The 25,319-nt window shown below is 38.6% G+C and overlaps 1 protein-coding gene across 1 annotated transcript in view; it reads right to left on the bottom strand.

The window, feature by feature from the left end:
* GAK (cyclin G associated kinase) overlaps window positions 1-25,319 on the bottom strand; it is a 106,590-nt gene that overhangs the window by 43,780 nt on the left and 37,491 nt on the right. The window contains exons 4-13 of the mRNA XM_067463973.1: window positions 24,681-24,795; window positions 22,201-22,343; window positions 21,471-21,596; window positions 17,551-17,640; window positions 16,325-16,460; window positions 15,765-15,877; window positions 13,734-13,845; window positions 12,295-12,418; window positions 1,263-1,312; window positions 403-551 (exon numbers count right to left, since the gene is read on the bottom strand). Coding sequence (XP_067320074.1) covers window positions 403-551; window positions 1,263-1,312; window positions 12,295-12,418; window positions 13,734-13,845; window positions 15,765-15,877; window positions 16,325-16,460; window positions 17,551-17,640; window positions 21,471-21,596; window positions 22,201-22,343; window positions 24,681-24,795 — 1,158 coding nt within the window. The remainder of the gene's footprint in view (window positions 1-402; window positions 552-1,262; window positions 1,313-12,294; window positions 12,419-13,733; window positions 13,846-15,764; window positions 15,878-16,324; window positions 16,461-17,550; window positions 17,641-21,470; window positions 21,597-22,200; window positions 22,344-24,680; window positions 24,796-25,319) is intronic.

Below are 25,319 nucleotides of genomic sequence, written 5' to 3'. Positions count from 1 at the left end.
GAAGCATGGTATAAAAGCAAAAGCATCCCCTCCTATATTTTAAGGACTCTAAGATGTAGCATAATGTCTGAAGACCAAGACCAATGTTGGGTGTGAGAAAAGCCTTTAATGAATTTTCCAAAGCTATGAACCTCTTATCCAATGGAAGAAAAATAAAGAATGGATGTCACTTTGAGGCATTATAGCCATTTGGAAAGATTACTATGGGCTGGTTGTGCAATCCAAGTTAGTCTTGGTGGAGGGAAACCAAGCGACCTGATTCCTACACCTTTTTATAACTCTTACAATTTCAGATTATTCAATGATGCATCAGGTTCATGCTGACTCTCACCCCCCACCACCAACAAATAGATCAACAAACTATGCAAACAAACAGTGGAAAAGCAATAAAGGCTTACAAACCCGATTGTGAAATCTTGAAGGCCTATATGTTCTTGGAGACAGATTGTAGACAGCATAGCGACCGGGATGTTTAGAGTCCAAGAATAATCGCACGTCTTCAATGTTATTCTTTATGGCAGACTCAACACCTTCTGCTGGAAAGGACATTACTGGGGGTCGAGGTGGAGAGGAAGAAGACGATTATTAGTATTATTATCCCCTTCTTTTTCTTTATTTCTATCCTGCCTCTATCCCCATAGGGACTCAAGGTGGTGAACAATAACAATAAGAATAACAATAACTGCCCTGAGTCCCTTTGGGGAGATAGGGAGGTCTACAAATAAATTATTATTATTATTATTATTATTATTATTAATATGACACAACCAAGTGGAAATGTAAACCAGTCAAATATAACCCCCCCCCCCCCAATTGCATATTTATGTCATGGATATAAAGTTAAAATATAGTTAAATACAATAAATATAATTAAAATTATATTTAAATTTCACTATCCCTCCAAAATCCCACCCAAAACCTCATCATACAGCAGCCAGCCCCTCATCATCCCCCAAAGGCCTGGCAAAACCTGCTTGCCAAAGGCCAGCAAGGATGAGGCCCTCTTTGTCTCTCCACAGTCTGGGAGCAGCCACCGAAAAGGCCCTCTCCCTTGTTCCCACAAAATGCACTTGTGTGGGTGGCAGGATAGAGAGAATGCCATCCCCAGTTGATTGAAGATGTTTGACAGGTTCATAAAGAGATATAAGGTTCTTCAAATAACCAGGATCTAAGCTGGTTAAGGCTTAGGTCCAGGTCAAAGACCAAAGTCTTTGCTAAGGATGTGATTTTAAAATATGTGATTTTAGAAACTGTGGCCTTACCAGCAATTCTGGAGGTGATATATGATATATCCAGATCTCCTTTTGCATAACTGAAAAATAGGAAGAGAAATATTTGATAAAAATAAACAAAATAAAACTTTGTTCAACATCTGCCAAAAGGATTATTGATTCAGGAAATACCTTGCTACATTCGATCATCTTCCTTCTTTCTTTTTGTTTTGTTTTTTGTTCACCAGTACATTCAATCATCTTCCTAACCTTTCCGATAGGAATAATGCTGGTTACTCTTTTCTCTTAGCCTAGATTCTCTCTCCAACATCTGTCTCAATCTAGGACAGTACCTAAAACACGTTGAATAACTGTAAAGATGAACACGGGCCAGTTATCTGGAAGTGTTCTGCCTCTTGGGCAGAATGGAGTGAACATCACCAGTCATCCAAAAGCTGAATGTTTCTGATTACCTAACACTGCAGGCTTTGCAACAACAAAAAAATCACAAAAGCTGGGATTGCAGGGAAAGTCTTCTCAATGGCCTGCATGAAGGAATTTGGGAGATTAAAAGCTTACATTCTTTAAAAAGCCATGCAGCACTTGCAAAGGCTTCTAGCAAGAGGGAAGTGAAAGAGGCTTCTTTGGGTGAAGTGGAGCAAAACATAGGCTGCACTCTCTGCTTGAAATGCTAAACCCTCGGTCTTGCCAAGAGTAAATGGCAAAGGTTGAATCATTAGTTGAACTCCTTGAGCAAACTGGGAATCAAAAGCCATAGGATGCCTTGTGAAGAATCATTTGCAGCCCTGCCACAAAGATACCCCTCGCTGTTAGCTTTTGTACTGCAAATATCAGCAAATATGCTGCAACAGACAGTCAGCAAGCTGAGGATAGTCTATTGCTAAAGCCAAATTGCAGGATGGGATTAATGTTGCTTCACCACTATCAATACCAACACTACAATCTATGCTAAATCAGTATAGTATCTGGCAAAGAATGAACTGAGCAGGTTGTGTGTGTGTGCGCGCGCACATGTGTGTATATATAGTTAAAAGTTTCCCTGGCATTAAATCTAATCGAATATGCCGCTGGGTGGTGGTGCTCATCTCCATTTCTAAGCTGAAGAGCCAGCATCGTCCATAGACACCTCCAAGATCATGTGGCTGGCATGATTGCATGGAGTGCCATTACCTTATCACCAAAATGGTACCTATTGATCTATTCACATTTGCATGTTTTCGAACTGCTAGGTTGGCAGAAGCTGGGCCTAACAGTGGGAGCTCACCCCGCCCCATGGATTTGAACCACAGACTTTTTAGTCAGCAAGTTCAGCAGCTCAGTGGTTTAACCCACTGCGCTACCGGGATATCCTATATATAGGACTGTATACTGTCGGTAACGGCCGACAGGGAGCTCTGGCGTGGGCTGGTCCATGAGGTCACGAAGAGTCGGAGACGACTGAACGAATGAACAACAACAACAACATACAAAATAGATAAGAATATTTGTCCTTGCCAGTATTTTAAATTAGAACTCTTGTAAGCCCTTTCCACTGCCCCTTCTGGCTGGGCTTTCTGAGAGTTGTGTCCCAAACCACGAAAAAGCAAAGGTTAATTTTGTCCCCTTTATTTATAAGTATACAGTAAAAGAAGCCAAACAGAGCCATCATTTTGCATAACTTATTCTGCTTTTAGAAGACTGGGAATGAAACAAGAGGCTATCAATGTCCTGTGGTTCCACCCATTCCATTCCTCTTTTTTATTAAATATTTCACTAGGTATTATCTACATGTTTTCAAATGTACCTTGGTGAACATAAGAGCATAAAACAAATGCATTTGGGGCACCCATGAAATAGATACAGCCTGGTGAGGTATATCTTCATGAAGATGTGACTTGAAGTTATCTTCCCAGAAAAATTAATAGGTTTTCAGAGTAGCGAACATATCTGAAAGGATCGCTATAGAAGAACCAAGCTTTGTTAAATCAAAGGCAAAAAAGAAAGAATCTCTTTAAAAGCGAACTATATTAAATGGCAGGGATTTGCACAAGAAGAAATTCACAAAATCCAGAGTAGAAGATAATTAACCAGTATAATATAAAGGTAGACAGTAAAAAGATGTAAGATGAATTACACAGAAACAGGTAAAATTAGATGAACACAGATGTCATTTAGATTCTTTAGAAGGAGTGAGTACATTTACAGTGGGAAAGTCAGAAAGAACACTATTAATGAAATTATGTAAAGAACTTAAAACACAATATTTCAACCTATCACTACTTTTAAAACTATCATTAATTAGCTATTTTAAAACACTGGTTTTAGGATTTATGCTACAGCCAAACTACTGAGAAGTTTATTGTGTTTTTCCTGCATCTAGAATGAGCAAGTTCCACTCTCTTCCTTTAACAAAAACTCTAAAAGCCAAGGTTTCATCTCATTAGCAGTTCAACTTCAAGGCAAAGAAATATATTGTTTTACAGAATCCTTCCTGGCCTATAGATTTTAAGTCTAACAGTAGTGAAATTAAGGGGGAGGGGGTTGTATTCTAGAAAAAAAACTCCCAAAATATAGAAAATTAATCTATATAGGAAGATAATTCTAGCCTAGTCCTTTTCCAAATGTACAGGGAACATTGGACAGAAGAAGTGTTCCATAATATCAACTCCTTCATCCTTTCTTCACTTGCAGTCTTAAGGGTGCTGACTGCATAGATCACCTGGGCTCCTTTTACAATATAGTTATAACACTATGATTCCATTATAATTGCCATGGCCAACATCTTATGGCAAACATTCTTGGTACTTGGAATTCACAACAAGAGAGCTCCAGGACCTCAGCAAACTACAAATCCTGGGGTTCCATAGGAATGGAATTACAGTGCTAGTATCAAGTGACCTTAAGTCAAACCAAGTTTACTCTTTCACTCCTCTTTCTTGCTCAATACATTACATCATATTTAGTCTGAATCCACACTGCTGTTTTCATCAAATCTGATGTAATGTTTTGAACAAGAATGGGATTCTGACAAGATTTCCATTCTGTTGTCAATTTGATAAGTGCAGTTGATTTTTCACACATCTTCAGAAAGGACCAAATTCCTTTGTAGGCTTATTATTTAAGCTGCCATAAGCAATCATTCATACATCTTATAGAGGTTAATTGACAATACCTCACACCAATTTGATATTCAAGATTCAAGTTGATGAAACATTTAATATAAATGGCTTAGGAGTAAACATCGAAGTTCAAGCCTCTCTAAAACCTTATAATCTGAAATACTGAACTGACAGCACATGTACATATCCAGGTTAGGAAACCCTTCTTGAGTATGCCCCATTCAGGTAAAGTGCAAAGCGGTGACTATTCAGATGCCAAAATCATCCCTGGCAACAGCATGGTTCCAAGGCAGTGTGGTAATGTTATAAAGTGTCAATGGATGGCAAAATAGTTGTCTAGACCAGCGGTTCCCAAATGTTTTCCGCCATCGAACCCTTTAGAAGACATTTCTTTTCAGCAGAACTCTAACTCTTATTCCTGATTTGTTTATTCAAATAATATGTTCTCAATCATTTTATGCTAATAAAATATGTTTCCCAATTTCTTATATAACGTCTAGTTATTGAGTAAATTTTACTCTGATATTTTCTGAATAATATCCCAATATGCCAGAAGTCTTTCATCTCAAAAGCTGTACAAAAAAAGATTTTAAAAGAAATGTGCAATCAATATTGGCAGCCAGGTTACTAAACTGGACCTCTGTAGAGGGAGAGAACCACTCCCATGTTACGGCAGCTCTACTGGTTGCTGGTGCATTTCCAAGCTAAATACAAAGTGCTGGCCGTTACCTATAAAGATCTAAATGGTTCAGGTCCAGGCTATTTGTCCAATCGCATTTCCCTATATAGACCATCTCATGCACTTTGGTCAGCAGAAGAGGTCCTGCTCTCAGTCCCACCCCCTTCACAAGCACAGTTGGTGGGAATGAGGGGGGGGGCTTCTTTGTGCTCTCTCTCCCTGCCTCCGAAGCTCCCTCCCTAAAATAAAAATATGCCCTCCACACCCTTGGCTCCTTCAAAAAACTGTTAAAAACATATCTATGTACTTTAGCGTACAGAGACGAGGATTAACACAACCTGTACTTTATAGCTGATATGGTCTATGTTGATTTACAACGAATGCTCGACACCTTCTGCAGTTTGGTCATTTTAATTGGTCCAAGTATACAGTTTGTGTAATTATGTTTTATTTTTTAAAATGTTATCCTTTAAATTTATTTTTATTTTTTTTCCTCTGGAATTTTTATTGTAATAAGTCTGTTAATATTATCTCTCATTTTTTGATATTGTGTGATGTAATTATGGCATTGAGTGTTTGCTTTTTATATGCATGTAAAGCGCCTTGAATCCCTTGGGGGAGAGAAAACAGTCTAGAAATAAAGATTAATATTAGGTTGTTGTAGGTTTTTTTGGGCTATATGGCCATGTTCTAGAGGCATTCTAGAATATTATTGTTATTATTATTATTATTATTATTATTATTATTATTAAAAACCAACTATCTATGAATCCCTCTTGTAAAATGTCAAAATTTGTAACCAGTAACAAAATACCAGAGAGAAATCTTTGTAGTGCAAATAGCTATTACCAAGACTGTAAATCAAACAATTGGTCCAATCCATTATAAATCTGCTTTTAAAGATTTTTCATAGAACCTCTACAATGTCTTTGGTTAACCCCAGGGTTTCGCAGAACAGTTTGGAAACTACTGGTCTAGATTAGGGCTTCTAAAACTGTGGCAAACATTTTCAGAATGTTTTCTGACATTGCAAATAAATAGCTAAGGATATGATAATATTGTATGTCAACTAATATAAAGAGCCCTATGTGGGAGCAAGTCCTAACTTATTTGAATATGATACTATAAAAAGTGAATATTTTGGAACACAAGTTATTTGAATTTCACATTTTCTAAGTAAAGCTTTGGCTGCAGTCTCATTCCGTACATACCACTAAGAAATATATCACTTTCCTGACTCTTAACATAGTCCTCTGTACAGTAAAAATACATGTATATTGTTCCCAATTTACTTTCCTCACATTTCGCTTTTTTATCAGGAGAGAAAAGGTAATAGAAAATATAAAAGATATAGCAATTCAGTTAATACAGAAGCTCTGAAGTTATACATATGTCAGGACTACTACACTAAGATTTGATCTTTAAGAATATTGTAATTTTACTGGATGATATCTTAATTCATAGTTTGATAGCTCTACAAATGTGTGTAAGTCAGCAGCCAATGCTAACAACAAGTCATTTTTTATGTATAACTTGAGAGTTCACAAACCTCTGAATAATCAGCTTGTTAACATTAATTAGGAAGTTAGGTCAATACAACCCTATCTGCATGCAACACACAGAACACATACTAACATACAAGCATATTTACCTTGGACTGCTAAGGAACGTGGATATGGAATGATGAAATGGAGAGAAATGGGCAAGGAAATAAAACATCACACATAAAATCATGATGCAAAAAAAAAAGTCAGGGACCCCTCTTCAAATAATACCCTCCCACAAACAAATCTTGATTCCTTCGCCCATCAAAACAAAGCTTTTGAACTTTTGAGAACACCATCATGATATAAATCAAACCAAAATGCATTTCTCATCATATGTTCTCCTACTTCTACAAAATAAGCAGCAAATTCATCTAAGCTACTGTCTGACATGCAACTCATTCATTCTACATACTGAATCAAGTAATAAGAATGTTAACAGGCAAAAGGAACACTTCTCAGATACTGAAGACCTTAGGAAAAAAAGGGGGGGGGGAGCGGAGGCAGAAAAAAAATGGATTTTTCCATTTTTCTTTTTGTTTGTTTAAATCAGGGGTTCTCAAACTAAGGTCCAAGGGCCGGATACGGCCCTCCAAGGTCATTTACCCGGCCCTCACTCAGGGTCAACCTAAGTCTGAAATGACTTGAAAGCACACAACAACAACAACAACAACAATCTTATCCCATCAGCCAAAAGCAGACCCACACTTCCCATTGAAATACTAATAAGTTTTTTGCACTACAAGTAAGATATGTGCAGTGGTCATAGAAATTAATTCATGTTTTTTTAAAAATTATAATCCGGCCCTCCAACAGTGTGAAGGACCGTGACCTGATGCCTGCCGATGTGGGCAAAACATCAGGAGAGAATGCCTCTGGAACATGGCCATACAGCCTGGAAAACCTGCAGCAACCCAGTGATTCCAGCCATGAAAGTCTTCGACAACACTCCATGGACTGTTTTGAATATCTGGGTCATATAGGTATGGCTAGGTCTCATCACCAATACAGACATTGCATCCCTACAGAAATTCTAACAAGCCATGCTAAAAAACCTTGGGTTCAAGAATATTCACAAACATACTCCCAAGAATGTACTGTCAATAATATTCTCCCAAAGTTAGTTCTTGGGAATTTCATAACAACAGCTGAACTAGATGGCCCTTGGAGTTCTACCTCTATAATTCTATGATTGAGATACAACTAAAGTCAAGATATATTTAGTAGCTTTGTGTGGTTGTTTTAGCCCATTGCTGCAAAATCGTCACTACCACCACTGACAAATTGCCCATGTTCTCTGTACAAACCCACCCACACATGTGCCACAAGGACCAGAGTCTCAAAAGGATCTCAAATAAAGTGCCCAATCTCTCACCTTGCCCTTGAGAGGTTCCACTTGAAAGAAACAGTCCCAGTCCATCCCAAAGGGGTTTCCCTCTGACAGAATACAGCAGCTAGCATGCAAGCCCCAGATGCCTACCAATGAGGAAGATATGGGGCCAGCTGACCCATTCTTCGCCCAAGGGACCTTGTGCTTAGTCTTGGCTTACTGTAACATGTACAAATGAATCAAGAAAAGTATGGTGACTTGTGATTGGCTACTTTAACCCTGATATCATAATCATTCCAGAGTACTGAATCTGAAACTTCTCTATGGAAAAAATATATTCACTTTCTGAATGCCTAACACCAAGGTCCATCTCCACCACTGGGAGCTGTAGTTTGGGGAAACACTAGCACTATTTAGCAGAGAAGGCTGAAGAACTTGTAAACAACAACTCCCATGATTCCACAGTATTGAGACATGACAATTCAAGTGGTGTCAAACTGCCTTAATTACATAATTTTTTATGTAATTTTGATGATGTTGCTTGTTGTTTATGTTTTGGTTTTATTTTGATGTAATATGTTGTCCGGGCTTGGCCCCATGTAAGCCGCTTCGAGTCCCCATTGGGGAGATGGTGGCGGGGTATAAATAAAGTTTATTATTATTTATTATAGACTGTAGACACACTCCTAGAGAAGTAATAGGATTTGAAAAAGAAAGGCTTAGTAAGTTATAAAGAACTGTGTGCTGGGTATACAAAAATAATGCTACAATATTTCTGTTGCTTTATTGTGTTTGATCTGTTTTATCTGATTTTTGTATTCCCTTCTTTAGAGATCTTCAAAATGATACTAGAAATCTACCTCCTAGAAAAACGTCAGCAGGATATACTGTATTGCAGTGGTTCTCAACTTATGGGTCCCTAAGTGTTTTGTCCTACAACCCCCAAAAATCCCAGCCAGTTCTGGGAGTTGAAGACCAAAACATGTGGGGATTGACATGTTGAGAACCACTGCTGTATTGAGTAGGAGATTGGACTAAAAAAAGTCACTAGTCTATGAAAACCCTTCCAACAATCTATATAAATAAAAATGTAATGCTCGTTTGTGGGAATGACATAACACAAAAACCACTGGACGAATTGACACCAAATGTGGACACGTTACACCTATCAGGCCAACGGGTGACCATCACTCATAAAAGCACTGAAAAACAATGCTTTTTAAGAGACTTAAAAAGTTAAAAAATAAAAAATACATTACAACGCATGCACAAAACCACACACACACATATATATACATATACACACACAAAACACATATACACAGACTGGGCCACAGCAAAGCGTGACAGGACAGCTAGTATCTATATAAATAAAATTGTAATGTTTGTTTGTGGGATTAACATAACTCAAAAACCACCAGACGAAATGCTGCCAAATTTGGCCACGAGACACCTACTAACCCAAGGAATGATCATCACTCAAAAAATTGATTTTGTCATTTGGGAGTTGTAGTTGCTAGGATTTATAGTTCAACTACAATCAAAGAGCATTCTGAACTCCACCAATGATGGAATTGAACCAAACATGGCACACAGGACTCTCGTGACCAATGGAAAACACTAGAAAGGGTATGGTGGGCATTGACCTTGAGTTTGGGAGTTCACCTACATCCAGAGAGCACTGTGGACTCAAACAATGATGGATCTGGACCAAACTTGGTATAAATATTCCATATGCCCAAATATGAACACAGATGGAGTTTGGGGGAAATAGACCTTGACATTTGGGAGTTGTAGTTACTGGGATTTATAGTTCACCTACAATCAAAGAGCATTCTGAACCCCACCAACGGCAGATTTGGGGCAAACTTCCCACACAGAACTTCCATGACCAACAGAAAATACTCAAAGCCATCCAGTCCAACTCCCTTCACCAGGGCAAGAAAACGTAATCAAAGCCCTCCTGACAAAGAGCCATCCAGCCATAGATATAGATAGATATATGATTCACACAAACACACATATAGTATCATAGATCTGAAAGGGACACCTAAAGAAGGACAATAATATGTTGCATGTTCCAGAGTAGACAAACCAGACAATCTCTACATCAACACTGACAAAGAAACAGCAAGAAATACTGTTTACCCACAAGCATAAAGAAATTACATATATTAGAAACCAACTCTATCTCATTACTTTATTTTCCAGATCACCAGACTGGGCCACAGCAATGAGTGGCAGGGGATTGCTAGTGATTTTATCATTATGTAATACTGCAGTTCAATGCTTATTTTATGGATGTTTTTATTGTTGTGTGAGCGGGGAGGTTTTTTTGTTTTTTTTGTATTAGCACAAAACGAAAAAAAAACTAAATTGCAAATATCAAGGATTGCACAAGAAAAAAAAGGAAAACCCTGATTTTACTAAAACCGCATGGCAGTACAAATTGAAACCAAAGCCATACAAATAATCCCTGACTGTCCTGGCATCATGCGGAAACTCAAGTCACATGGAATTGCCCTGAATGCCCTATTCCCACCCCCACATGTCTTCCCACATGGTCACAGAGAGTAGGTTAAGAATGAATGAAATGTTCAGTACACCCTCACATGATTCAGAGCTGTACAAATTACTGGGGTGGTGGGTAGAAACTACAAGGGAGCAAGCCTTTCAAGGCTGCCGCTCCACCATCTGACATGAGAACCAAATCCAAGATCAGAGAAGCAAACTCTCCTGAACATTTCCAAGCTGCATTTCAGCTGCTTTAAACGTCATCCAGATTTATTTCTGGACTATTTTTTTCTTCCCTAACTGAATGGCTATTCCTTATCTTTTAAAATTCTATGTTGATCTTAAGATTACGACACAATTGGTTTCTGCTCAAAAGTGGTAAGCAACCAGGCTACAGTCAAGCTAAACATTAGGTTTCTCTGCTCTTCTTTTGCGAGGTTCTAACTCAGGGGTTCTCAACCTGTGGTTCCCCAGGTGTTTTGGCCTACAACTCCCAGAAATCCCAGCCAGTTTATCAGCAGTTAGGATTTCTGGGAGCTGAAGGCCAAAACACCTGGGGACCCACAGGTTGTTAACCCCCTGTGGCGCTTGTTTTGCTATCTGTGTCTCTGTTTCACTGCACTTTCTGTCCCTGTGATAACTGGATTTTGAAAATTTTGGGTTGTTATGGAAATGAGGGTTGGTGATAAAGCTTCAGTGGAGACACCTTTTCCTCACAATAACTTTTACAGGAATGAATTTCCCTTCCCAGGGATAGATTTCCTCTCACTTCCTGTTGTCTCACCCCCGTTCTTAATTATGAGTTATATGCAACTCGGATGTCGGTAGCTCGGGGACTGCCTATATGTGGTAGCTTTGAGTAGCACTTTGAAGCACCAGTTAAATCCCAAATGTCAATATGTCCAAGTTTCAAAGCTGAATGCTTAGACAACTTGATTCATGTCTACCTGCCACAGCTAAGACAGCAGTTAAGCAAATGATAATCATTCTCAAGCTCATTGATTACAGTGGTTCCCAACCTCTGGGCCTCTCGGTGTTTTGGACTTCAACTCCCAAAAATCCCAGCCAGCTTATCAGCTGTTAGGAACTGTGTTGAAAGTGTTGAAGGAATAGGTTTTAGAGAAAGGGAAAGAAGGAGGAAAGGGAGGGAGCGAGGAAAAGAATTAAAGGAAAAAGAAAGGAGGGACAGGAAGGAAGGGAAGGAGGGAAAGAAGGAAAGTTCCCCAGCCTAGAGTGGTTCCCCAGCCTTTGGGTCTCCAGGTGTTTTGGACTTCAACTCCCAAAAATCCCAGCCAGCTTATCAGCTGTTAGGAACTGTGGGAGATGAAGTCCAAAACACTTGGAGGCCCAAAGGCTGGGGAACCACTCTAAAACCTATTCCTTCAACACTTTCAACAGGACAATTTGAAATGGTAGACCTTATTCCAAAGTTCTGTCAGCTAAACATACCAACCCAGGTTATTCAAATTTGGCCCGAGGTATAGTGATTTATCATTCATGTTGTAAGCTGTTTGAGAATTACACCACAAACTGATACAATACACACAAAACCAAATAAGACGATGAGTCTACCAGACTCAGCAATGGCAGATTCTATGGCTTGGACTATGTATTGTTTACAAATGGAGGAAGGCAGCCATTCAAACCTGCCCTGCAGCAAATTTTCTCTTTTAAAAGAAAATATGGTTCAAAGTGAGAATTTACCAGACGATCTTAACCAAATTGTTTACCTACTTTTTCAGAAGATTTAAGATCAGTTCAATTTGGAGGGGGAAACCAAACAAAATAATAAAAAACACACAAAATAACAGCAATTCCAACAACCATTCAGCTGAGAGAGATAAACAATGATGGGGGTTTATGGTCTCTTTATCAACAAAGCTACATTTCTACTTACTTGGCTACAGACTGAATCACTTTTGAAGACGTGTCCTTGATATTTGTGAAAAACCTCTCTGTCCCACCTCTAAGAATATCTAAGAACCCTGCATAGGTCTGGTCACATTCCGCCACAGTAAGGCCTAAAATCAAGAACATGGGATTATAACCAAAGTATTTCATCCTTAGTACTCTTTCTATACTGATATTTAATCAAGTCCTTAAAAACTATTTCAGTTTGTGTATTTCAAGATGGAGGCTTATTCCATTAGGAAGCAAGCATTTCTTTGAAGCATTGCAGAGTATTCGCAAATTGCCATCCATGAGTTAACCAGTAGTAATTATCTAAAATATTACTAGAAAACAACTTCTACAACCCTACGTAGTTTAGTTAATCACAATAAATCATACGATTATAGACAGGATTCCAGAATTCCACATTATATTTTTATTACTGGATTTAAAAAACATTAATTACAGTCTTGTTTCAACAATATCCTTGCACATTCTACAATTACATAAAGGACTTTGATTGGCTCATTATGTGCAACAGGTAAAATGCCCAGTTTCTAGTATCTCGCAGTCAATGTTATTTCAAATAGTCTGAGCGCTGTTGTATATATTACATTTTACTGATAAAGATCGGCATGCTGCATATCTGATAAACAATGACTTATAAATTGTGTGGTAATACTTTTAATGGATTGCTGCGGGTTTTCCAGGCTGTAAGGCCCTGTTCCAGAAGCATTCTCTCTTGACATTTCGCCCACATCGGTGGCAGGCATTCTCAGAGGTTGTGAGGTCTGTTGGAAACTAGGCAAGTGAGGTTTATGTATCTGTGGAATGTGCAGGGTGGGAGAAAGAACTCTTGTCTGCATGAGGCAAGAGCTAATGTTGCAATTGGCCAGCTTGACTGGCATGTAAAAGCCTTGCAGCTCCAAAGCCTGGCTGCTTCCTGCTTGGGGGAATCCTTTGTTGGGAGGTGTTAGCTGGTCCTGATTGTTTCCTGTCTAGAATTCCTCTGTGTTTTGAGTGTTGCTCTTTTCAAAACAGCAAGTCTTTGAAGCTGCAAGGCCATTCAATGCTAATCAAGGTGGCCAATTGCAATATTCACAATCACAGCAACTCAGTGATTCCGGTCATGAAAGCCTTGGACAAAACAATACTTCTAATGTTAGCTGCTTTGAGTCTCCTTAAGGAGAGATAAAATAAGTTATAAATAAACATAATAAACAATAATAATAATAACAACAACAACAATAATGGCTTTGTAGGAATGAAGCAAATCTGAAATCTCTAGAAGAGAGGAGAGCAACCTATGTACCTCCAGACACTGGACTGTAGGTTTCATCATTTTTACCCAGTCTACACAGTGGAAAGGACTGAGAGGGGTCCAACAAGATCAGTAGCATCCCATGCTGTCCATAGTTTTTGAAGCAACTTTATTCAGCAACATACCTGCATTATACATGTTGTTGAGTTGCCCTACAGGCTTGGAGTTCTGTGGAACCTGAGTTGAAGGTGTCTTAGGCTGAGCATTATTTCCATAGCCTCCATTTTGCTCAAGAAGCTGGGGAAGAAAAGCCACTTCCAGTGTCAACATTTGTATATTTCTCTCTTTCATCGCTCTCCCCCACCCATAAAAAGTAGAAATAAAGAGGTATAGCTGAAGCTTCTAGTAAGGTAAAAGACACAGGTCCTATTAATGTTATCATTTTTAATACACACCACTCCAAGAAACACAATTAATGTCAAAAATATGGGAAGAATGGTATAGGAAATATGTTGCATCTCATGAAGTCAATTGGAGTTCATGAAAGCTTATGCTGAAATATATCACTTAGTCTCAAAGATGCTTCTAGAGATTGCCCAGATCCTTCCTTTATCTTTTACTTCCTTACGGTAAGTATGAATTGTATATTTATTACAATATTTGTTATTGGTGTCTTGGTTTGTAGGCCTGTTCTTCAGATTATTTGGGGTGATGGTTCAGAAAATTACATTGAATAGACTACATCTGCTCTAGTTTCTTCGATACAGTAAAGGTAAAGGTTTTCCCCTGACATTAAGTCCAGTCGTGTCCGACTCTGGGGATTGGTGTTCATCTCCATGTCTAAGCCAAAGATCCAGCGTTGTCCATAGACACCTCCAAAGTCACGTGGCCAGCGTGACTGCATGGAGTGTGGTTACCTTTCTGCCAGAGTGGTACCTATTGATCTACTCATATTTTTTCAAACTGCTAGGTTGGCAGAAGCTGAAGATAACAGCGGGAGCTCACACTGCTCCCCGTATTTGAACCTGCGAACTTTCAGCCAGCAAGTTCAGCAGCTCAGTGCTTTAACCTACTGCGCCACTGGGGATAACTATACTTAGATATATTTATCATGATTTTCTATGGGGGACAAAAAGGCAACTAGTAGATGGCATATGTTATTTATCTCAAAAACTAGAACTGATATGGTAAAACTGGTACCGTTTTTTGGAATCAGCATGTCAAATATATCCAGAAATAAGTCTAACATTTGAGGCACATATCTCATCTTTCCTTTGGTCAGCTCACTTTGTTGCTGAAGCGGTACCTATTGATCCATTCACATTTGCATGTTTTCGAACTGCTAGATTGGCAGAAGCTGGGGTTAACAGTGGGAGCTCACCCCTGCTAACCTTTTGTTCAGCAAGTTCAGCAGCTCAGTAGTTTAACCCGCTGCACCATCGGGGGCTCCACCATTACTCCAAAATGTTGCTTTAATTCATCTGCTCTTTTCCCCATCTTTCTGTGCAACCCCACCCTCTTTATAAACACACTTGATACACTGTACGTCTGTGGGCAGAGACTTTAAAAACAGATTGCTTTTGAAGTGCTAAAAGATCAAGCACTGTAGAAACGATTAACATGTACAGGCCAGATATTATTATTAATATTAAGGCAGGTGTTCCTCCACATATTTACAATGATTTCCTTATAGTAACTCTTGTATCTTTGGAGGAAAGGTTTTCAAAATACAGGCAGTCCCAAGTTACAAATAACTCAATAACACATAAAAACAACACAATGATAAAATATTTTAAAATACATTAAAATGCTTTTTCAACAACACTTAGAAGTTCAGGCAGTCCCCAAGTTACAAACATCCGACTTACTAATAACTCATAATTAAGAATGGGGTGAGACAACAGGAAGTGAGAGAAATGTATCCCTAGGATAGGATATTCACTCCTGGAAGAGTTATCATGGGGAAAGGGGATATCCACTGGAGGTTTATTAGTAATCCTTGTTTCCACGACAAGCCAAAGTTTTCAAAATCCAGTTTTCACAGGGAGAGAAAGTGAGGTGAAATCTTCTGAACAGATCGCAACATAAACATCATAGGGGTGTTGACTCTTCCCTATGCTATTCAAACAACCAAAGCTACTTATCATGTTCGTAATTTGGGGACTGTCTGTACAAAGAAGTCCAAACTATTTAATTTTATCCACAATAGCAGTTACCTCTGTGATGGGAGACTTTGGGTTTACATTCCTTGCGGCTGCAATCTCTTGCAACTGATTTACAAGCTCGGTAATAGACAATCTCTCTTCTGGATTCACTTTTAAAGCAGAACCTAAGAAAATTGCAAAACGACAATAATTTTAGTCAACAAATCTACCCAAAAAAAGCTGAGTGAACTTATCCAAGGGTCAATTTGAGAGCTGTGCCTTAATTCTTAATAGGAACCATCACCTTCTCTGAAAAGGAGTGGCAAAATGCAAGAGCTTAGCCTATCCTGGGTGAAACCAAAAAAACAACCAACCCCCCCCCCCCCCCCACCACCACCACCACCACTCTCACTGCCCTTTTGCTGTTTTGGGGTTTATAGGCGGTGGAGTCCATGGAAGCAGAATCAGTGGATACAGAGGGCTGATTGTACTGTTATTTCACATAAAATTACATCTATGAAAACCATTTGCAGATAGCTGTCTATATTTGTAAAAGGAAACCAATACTGCACTTTAAACTTCGACCAAAAACAAGTGGTTCACTCAGATTTATATCTCTTTTACAAACTTACGAATGATATCATGAAACACTGTATATCGTGTGTCATTTTGTGGGATGGAATATTTTCCATTGACTATTCGAAGCTTAGCTCCATCTTCAAATGGATGCTGCCTAAAGCAGAGCAAGTAGAGGATGCAACCCAATGCCTGAGAAAAGACAGCAGAGAAAGAGAGGTTAAGAGATAAAGGACAAGAAACCAAAACAGGTCAGTGAAGTTATATCAGGTCTAGAGGCAATTATTTTATTTCTTCTGATATATTGGTCCTGTCCAGTCAATTCAAAACAAGCTGCAGTATACCAAATGATCACTTGAAACTATAGCTTGGCTTCGCATGGGGCAATTTTTGGCCATCCAAAGTTCAACAGAGGCACAATCATATCTTTTTCGTTCCACTCGTTCTTGTTGGGATTCAACCCCATGCTGCCCAAGTCTCAAGTCCACAACAAGGAGAAGTTACTTAGCATTAGAATAGTCTGAAGGTTTCCCTTCTTCCATGTCTCCTGTATGACAGTTGGGAATGTACTTTTTTCATCTCTCTTCTCTCTTTCTGCTCTCATTCTGATTGCTTGTGTAAAATGCATTTATTTTACTGGAAACCTTTTTAAATCTGTCTCTTACATCTTAGTATGTGCTGTGTGCTTTGAGATCTCTCTTTGCGTGTGTCAGAGAGATGTAGTGATTGGTGCTTTTTCCCTCTCTTGAAACCTTAGAAGATGCTTTATATATCACAAGCTCAGCTTTTAATCAAGTTTTTTAAAATGAGCTTTTATTTAAATCACATTTATAGGTTGTATTTGAGTTATCCATTTCAGACTCTGCTGCTATTTTGTATTTACTTTAACGTGAAACTGGCCTTAGCCTGCCATTGCTTTTGAGACACTCACTACCTAGACAAACATCCTTAAGAGCTGTTCCTTATCATGGAAAGAATAAGCATACCATAAAATAGACAAGGTATTATTGTTGTTCACCAAACTCTCCTTGGGGATGTACCTTCAAGTCCCAATAATGGCTTATGCAACTCCAATGCCTAACTTTTAGCTTACAAATTCAAACATATTCTAATAGAATTATTTATCTGTATTGCAATGGTGATTTACACATTTTTTTAGTTTACCAAAGGTTGCCTGGAAGAGTCAACAAAAGGACTGGAAATACCTAAAGTAAATATGAAAAGTGGGCAATAGTCAGAGACATTTCACAAAGTCTAATCTCTGCACAAGAAACATGCATACCCATATATCCTGTTTTTCGTCGATTGGAAAATTTGAATATAAATCTATTATTTCAGGAGTCCGATACATGGGCGTTGTGTTCCTTGTGATCTGTAGACAGAAAGTAAGAGAGTCAGGGCTATTTCTTTCCATATCAAAGATCATGAACACCTGGAAAGCGAACAAGAACATAAACTTCCATTTCAATTTCACTAAAATGTTGAGTTCTGTGCAATGCTGTATTACCCCTTTAGAAAGGAGGGAGGGAGGCAGAAAGACAGATCTTAGCAAACACAGACAATTAGTAAGCCAAAACCAGAGTTTCAAGGTGAAGGTCAGTTCTTGGTATTCGTTCCAATCTGGCTGGTGCTGTTATCAGATTGGCTGTGTGGGTAACAATGAATTCCTCTTTCAGGTTGCGGGCTGGGAATTTGCAGGCAGTAAGTTTAAATTTGATCTGTTTATCTGCTTTCAAAAAGGAATCAAGTGGGAATATTTATTTATCGTGTCAGGAGCGAACCAAAACAAATCAAGTGGGAAGGAATCAAGGTTATAACAGTAAGACAATCCCTACTACCTGGCAAAGCCTAAAGAGCTATCGTAGCCCACAAGAACAGGTTGCTTACCAGTAACTGTGGTTCTTCAAGTGGCCATCTGTATCCCCACACCAATGAGTTTTTCCACTTGCACAGAGACCCCAGTGACAGAAATCCTGCCCCCTCCTACATACTATGCATGTCCCAGCCTGACAACCTTCCATTCCCTCAATTTTGAAGTTCACAAAAAAGAATCAACACAAACTGACAAAAACCTGAAAAGTGGGAAGGCAGTTTGGGTTTGTATGACCACTCGGAGAACAAAGCTGTCAAAGTGCTGACTGAAGATGACAGGCAGTCCCCAAGTTAAGAACAAGATAGATTTGTTCTTAAGTTGAATTTGGAACAGGTATGTTGTTTAAGCATATACAGATAGATAAGATAGATAGATAGATAGATAGATAGATAGATAGATAGCATAGGGAAGAGTTAACAACACTGTGGTGTTTGTTTTGCTATCTGTGTCCCTATTCAGAAGATTTCCCCTCACTTTCTATCTCTGTGAGAATTGGATTTTGACAAATTTTGTCTTGTTGTGGAAACAAGGATTGATGATAAAACTTCAGTGGAGACACCTTTTCGCCATGGTCACACTTCCAGGAGTGAATTTTCCTTCCAAGGAGTAGATTTCTCTCACTTCCTGTTGTCCTGCCTCCATTGTTTACTATGATTCTTTTGTAAGGTGTATGTTTGTAACTTGAGGACTGCCTGTACTTCTAGGTTTTTCTAAAAAGCATTTAAATGTATTTCAAAATATTTTATCATTGTGTTGTTCTCCATGTACTGCATCACTCGTAAATAGTTTTGTGTCAATTTGGTGGGTATGGCTTCCTAAAAGGTTGGTGTCCTGGGGCATTTTTTTGTTTTGCCCAAGATTGATATAAGAAGGTAGCCCTTGTCAAATTTGGCTGTTTTTGTGGTTAATTTGGTGCACATGGTTATCTGGCTGGACATTTAAACATAGTTCGGATTCTATATGATTATTTTTGGCTTGTTGCATCATTTGTATCTAATTTTGTGAAACTGATGAATTGGGTGGGTGTAGCTAGTGCTGTGGGTTCTTTCTGTTTGGCCTAAATTACATAAATGACTCCTTTTTGTGGCATCTTTAATCCCACCTAATCTTGTGCAGCTGCTGAATTTGGTGGGCGTAGTTGTCTGGAAAACTGATGTTATAGATTGTTTTTTGGAACAGAGAACATTCTATCTGGAATAAGGGCAGGGATGATGATGATGATGATGCTTATGATTAAACACACTAAGAATATACATGTTTCCTCTCTTGTTGAGAAGCAACGATGAGCCAAGGCTATCTGGTAAATGCCTTAAACAGGGATTGGGTTCTATTTTTTTCTCTGTTAGTTTTCTCAGATGAATAGTTACTGTAGAAATGGTAGAAGGCTTGGGAGGGGTACAATTATTAATGTGTTTAATTTGCAGGAACAGAATGCAAATTAATAATGTACATAATTATAATAATAATGCCAAATGTTTTGGCATTAGTCAAAACATTTAACATCTTTTGTCTCTCTAGTATTATTTTCATGATTAGACATGTAAATGAAGCAATATTAAAGAGCAATCCCCATGTTACAGAGACCGCCAGAAGTGTCATAAATTACAGTTACTGCCTTCAGGAACCAGGAGAAGAGAAAATGAATAGAAATAGGAAGGATAGCTCACTCATAGGTTTGTCCACATTTGGGTTGGAGTTGGGAGACTTTGACCCTCCAGACACTTTAACCAATCAGACCTCTGCAGCATAAGAAATGGTGACAAATTCTGGGTGCTTTTGACCAAATCATTTGGAGGGTTATTTTCCCAACCCACCTTGGTTTTTAGGGCACACTATTATGCTCATTCTTGTACTCTGATAACTCATTCAGTGGCAAAAGCAGTTCCAAATTACTGAACCAGCCATGCCTAGTTTTTTGTTGGTTTTTTTTGGTGGGGTTATAAATATTTATATACTGCTCAGGTTCAAAAATATAGTGTAATACATTAATTAAAACTTGAGACACTCCATATAAACCAATAACACCATGTAACACGATTTTTGTTCCCGGGTTATAAATGTCATTTCTTAATTGGTTCTATCATAAAAACATGGAAAAGGTTTATTAAACTGCAAAAACATTGTTTTGCAGGACATCCTGCAGCACATTTTCTATAGTTTTTCAATGTCTCAACCAATTCCACATAGTTTGTGGCAGCCATAAAAACAAGATTTCTGTAGCATAACAACTACTTTCAAAGTAAGTACCACACAAACAGAAAATAACACTTTCAAACTAGGAATAGGAAAAAATCAAATTTTGTTACATATTGTTACATGGACACAATATTGGCCTAACGGAGAAGGCTTATATGAGTGTTCTAAACACATATCTACATTGGAGAATAGTTGAATTCCCAGAGGAAGAATAATCCATATGAGAGGAATTACACATTTTTATGATATCAATCTGTGGAAGAAAGGCGTCTAGCCAACATCATCTATGGCTTCTGTATCCATACGGACACCTTTCAAAATCCTTCATGCAGCACAAAGGTGTGGAATATGTGATCCTACAGATGTTTGTTAGCTCACAAGTTCCATCAGCTCTAGGGATGACAGCATGCAATTAGAAACATCTAGAGCAGGCATGGGCAAACTGTGGCCCTCCAGGTGTTTTGGACTTCAACTCCCACAATTCCGATCGGCTATTGGGAATTGTGGGGGCAGCTGAAGTCCAAAACACCTGGAGGGCCGAAGTTTGACCATGCCTGATCTAGAGGACCACATTTTTTTCCTCCCTGATAGCTTCAACAGTATAAAGTAACCTTTTCTCAAGGTATTTGTCCTTTACAGCTCTGTTTTTGGCTACTATTCACTAACCTCAGTGTAACCTTCCCATTTTATTAATCCTTGCCAAAAATACTCATGTTCTTTGGCAATGCTATTCTCAAAAGCTTAATTATGCAAGGCAGGACAATACATGCAGCTTGGCTAAGAATACATCATGAAAAAGAAACACAGAACTCGGGTTCTTTTGGGATACAACCTCAATGCCTTTATCATGAAGTACATTTGCCCTTCAGTACAGAACAGACAAAACATGCTAGTTTCCTTTAGCTCAGAGTGAAAATACCAAGACACTATATTATGCACCATATCAGCAAAGGCAATGAAGATTAATGGACAGTTTTATTATAGTTTCAGTTTGAGAATATTAAATAGAGTAAAGGAAAACAACCCCTCTTTATTTAAGATTTACGTCTCACAAGGCTAGAAATATATTTAGGCTTTTTTTAAAAAAGTCAAAGGAAATAATACATTAAAATATAAAATATCAGCTTTCTCACCTCTTCTTCAACGGTTGCTCTTTTCTGCGCTGTCCAGTTGTAGTCTGGATAATGTGCTACATTTGTTGCGCTGCCAAAATCACATAATTTAATGGTCCCTTGGTTACTCATCAGCATATTTTCAATCTGCAGGAAAAAGTTGATTAGCAAATTAAGTTTAGAAGCAGTATACACATTCATCTTTTTTTAAAAGGCAGCTACTTACAAACACTTATGTTTACAAAAAATATTTTGAAGCGGAAAACTTTATATTCTATCTTTAATTACTGAGTGTCCATCTTGTATCACACAATATGGTCATTTTTCCACATTTCTAACCTCATCCCTTGTGGAATTATTGACTCAGGAAGTAAAAATTCATGGAAAAAAATCCAGTTTCCTTCATAGTTAAAATAGAGGCCTAAAATAGACCTCTATTTTTGAAATAAAAATGGGGTCAGGGGAGAGATCAGCAGGACCACTGGAATTCTCTGACCTTGGTTCTTGTTATGTTTTTATAATGTTTTGTATGGTTTTTGCCTTAATTTTTGTAATGCAATGTATTTTTCTGTGCTATATTTTAATTTTTGTTGACTGGGCTTGGTACCTATGCAAGCCACCCCAAGTCCCTTTGGGGAGATGGTGGCAGAATAGAAGAATAAAGTTGTTATCATCATCATCATTATCATCATCATTATAGTTGTTCATCCAAGGTGTAGAATAATCTCAAAGCCAACTTCAGCTTCAATACCTTTAGATCTCGATGAATGATTGGAGGCTTCTGTTTGTGCATGTGTTGTACTGCTCTGCATGTCTGGTAAAATATCTTGAGAACTGTATCACAGGATAGGGACCCTTTGGATTCAGCTTTCTTTAAAAATTCCACCAGTTGCCCTGTGAATATGAAGTTATTGGTTAATGGTTGAAACATACATATGAGGAAAGAAAAAGCAAGGATTTAGGTAAATTGCCAAAAAAAGGAATGCCCCTCCCCCACATACTTCTACAAAATAATTGTTGTTTTATTGCATACCATGGATACTACCCACATATACCACTTGGCATCCTGCTACTTAGTCCTAATTCAAGTAGACCCATTCAATGAACTGCTGAATGGTGAGCCGACAGCTAGGCAAACCCAATCCAGGTCCAATTGAATGGACTTACAATGGACTGTAGGTCACTATTCTAAAATACGTAGATGGAATGAAAGAGCACAGTGTCTACTCACCTTAAAAGGCACTGGGACCAATGCAAGATCCAGACTAGATAATTTTAGCAGAGGGAAAAGGGACCTGCACTCCTCAACAATACAGGATTTCCTTCTCCTTGGAAGACAAGATACTGAAGCTCTTTCACAGTAAGCAATTGCAATTCAATTTTTTTTCATCTCAGTAACAACTTGAGAAATTGCTTCTGGTGTGAGAGAATTGGCCGTCTGCAAGGACGTTGACCAGGGGACACCCTGATGTTTTACCATCCTATGGGAGACTTCTCTCGTGTCCCTGCATGGGAAGCTGGAACTGACAGATAGGAGCTCACGCCATCTCGCGGATTTGAACTGCTGACATTCAGGCCAGCACAAGGGTTAACGCATTGTGCCACTGCAGCTCCGTAACTTAATTGTTCCACTTTAACTCCCACAGCAACATCCCAAAGAATCCTGGGGTTCATACTTTGGTGAAGAATTCGTGCTCTATGGCAAAGAATTTTTAATGTCCCTCCTTAAACTGCAAATCCCAGGATTTCATGTAATGTTGTCATCATAATGCTACTACTGGGTAGTGTGAAAAGGCTTCAAAAAACAAACGTGTCAGTTCCCATTCTCTAAGTTTTTCAGCTAAAGCTAAGATGGATCATTTGACCTCATTCTGCATTCATTCTCAAGTCTGTCAGAATTCCTGCTATTCTCATATTTGCAAGCAATGCTTTCTATGCAGGAATTCCAATGCTCCTAGCAGTTCCTGCATATACAAAATATCTGTTGCCTAGCTCTCAAACAATGGCCTGGAACCACAGGGGGGAAATGCAAAAGAAGAAATGCTACCAGCTTCAGTTGCCTGTGGTTCTTTTTGGAAGAAGAAAAGGCATAACGTCTTCAAACAGAACATTTTTTACTCCCCTTGAAACAAAACCAACAAAAAAATAGCTGCAAGAGAACTCTTTTAAGAGTTTCTTCTTTTCCAATTTGGCACAGGGAGAAAGGAGTCGTTGGGCCTGCATGACCTCCACAGCAGTGGGCTCTTAAGTCTCGGTCATACCAATTAATTAGAGAGAAAGTTTTCATCTGCAATTAAAGAAGCGATTACAGTCAACAGCCCTAATTAATATCCCATCCCAGGGGAGAAAAGCACAACAATGAAAATAAGAGTGGCTCATATTAATTTCTTTGTGACAACATGTGTTTTTTTGCCGACATTGTTTCTACTGCTGGGAATTAAAAAGGAATGAAAAAGAATGTTATAAAGCACAAGCAGGATCAAAGGGCTGTCTGATAATAACATGGCCTGTGATATTGACATGTACGAAGGGACTCCTTGGGTGCTTCAACAATGTAGAATTAATGAAGTGAGACAACACTTTAACTGCGGAATCCCCGGTGGCATCCTTGTGTCGGCAGGACTGCTGACCAAAAGGTTGGTGGTTCAAATCCACGAGAAGGGGTGAGCTCCCATCTGTCAGCTCCAGCTTCTCATGCAGGCAAATGAGAGACGCCTCCCATAATATGGTAAAACATCCGGGTGTCCCCCTGAGCAACATCCATATAGATTAAAACAAAGTACAGTTAAAACAATAATTCCCTCACACCAGAAGAGGCTTGCAGTTTCTCAAGTCACTCCTGACATGAAAAAAACCCACTTTAATTGTCATGGCTCAATATTATAGTCGTAGTTTGGTGAGGCACCAGCACTCTTTAACAGAGACAGCGAAAGACCTTGCAAAACTTCCATGATTCCATAGCACTGAGCCATGGTGGTTAAAGTGGTATCAATGCTTTCCTTTTTCTTTAGTAACAACAAAAGCTTCAATTTTGAGAAACATTTTCCTGATTCCCACCCAAGAAAAAATTGACTGGGCCGATTTGCTGGAGTAAATCAAAATATATTTCCCAATCCACCGCCCTCCTGACATGTTGGACTCCAACACCCACAATCACATAAGCAGTGATAGGGGATTTGGGATGTTGTAGTTCAACAGTGATAAACAGTCCATCTAAGTAGTTATTTTTACCTCTACAAAGCTCAGTGAGCAGAAGAAATTCCCCTTGCCCAGTATCAGATTCTTCTTTTCCTATGGATGCAGCAGAGCAAAACTGGACAATATTTGGATGGCCAGATAGCTTTTTCTAGAGGATTGCCATGGTTAAAGTTTCAAAGGCTTCTGTATTTGGAACACATATTTGCAGCCATACTTATACAATAAAGTACACTTTACGTGATTCCTAGTGCATCAAACCCACTAAGGCCCAGATGGCTATGAGAAAAGCAGACACGGCTCAAGAAAATGAATAAAACATGTAATAATAATAATAATAATAATAATAGTGCTAAACTGCCAGACATTTTTGAACTGCAATCCTTCACCTTAATATGATTTTATAGTATGGCTTTGACTCGCCGAGCAAATGTTTCATTTTAGTCTGCAATGTATAATAACATTTTATGCTGATTCTGAAAAGAATCAACATATTTAGCAATAAGTATACTGCACTTAAAACAATTCTACATCTTAATTATTCAAAATTTTAATAAATGATGTCTTTCTGACTATTTTTTTAAAAAAAAGCAAAACTGCTACAAGCCAATGGCTTTTAATGCGTATCATACATAAGCTGTGAGGTCGCACACCTCTGTAATGACATAATTAACT

This window comes from Anolis sagrei, chromosome 2 (genome assembly GCF_037176765.1).
Source record: "Anolis sagrei isolate rAnoSag1 chromosome 2, rAnoSag1.mat, whole genome shotgun sequence".
Classification (NCBI taxonomy): Eukaryota; Metazoa; Chordata; class Lepidosauria; order Squamata; family Dactyloidae; genus Anolis; species Anolis sagrei.
Note: the sequence above shows the minus strand (reverse complement) of the source record. Positions and strands in the feature narration are given on the sequence as shown.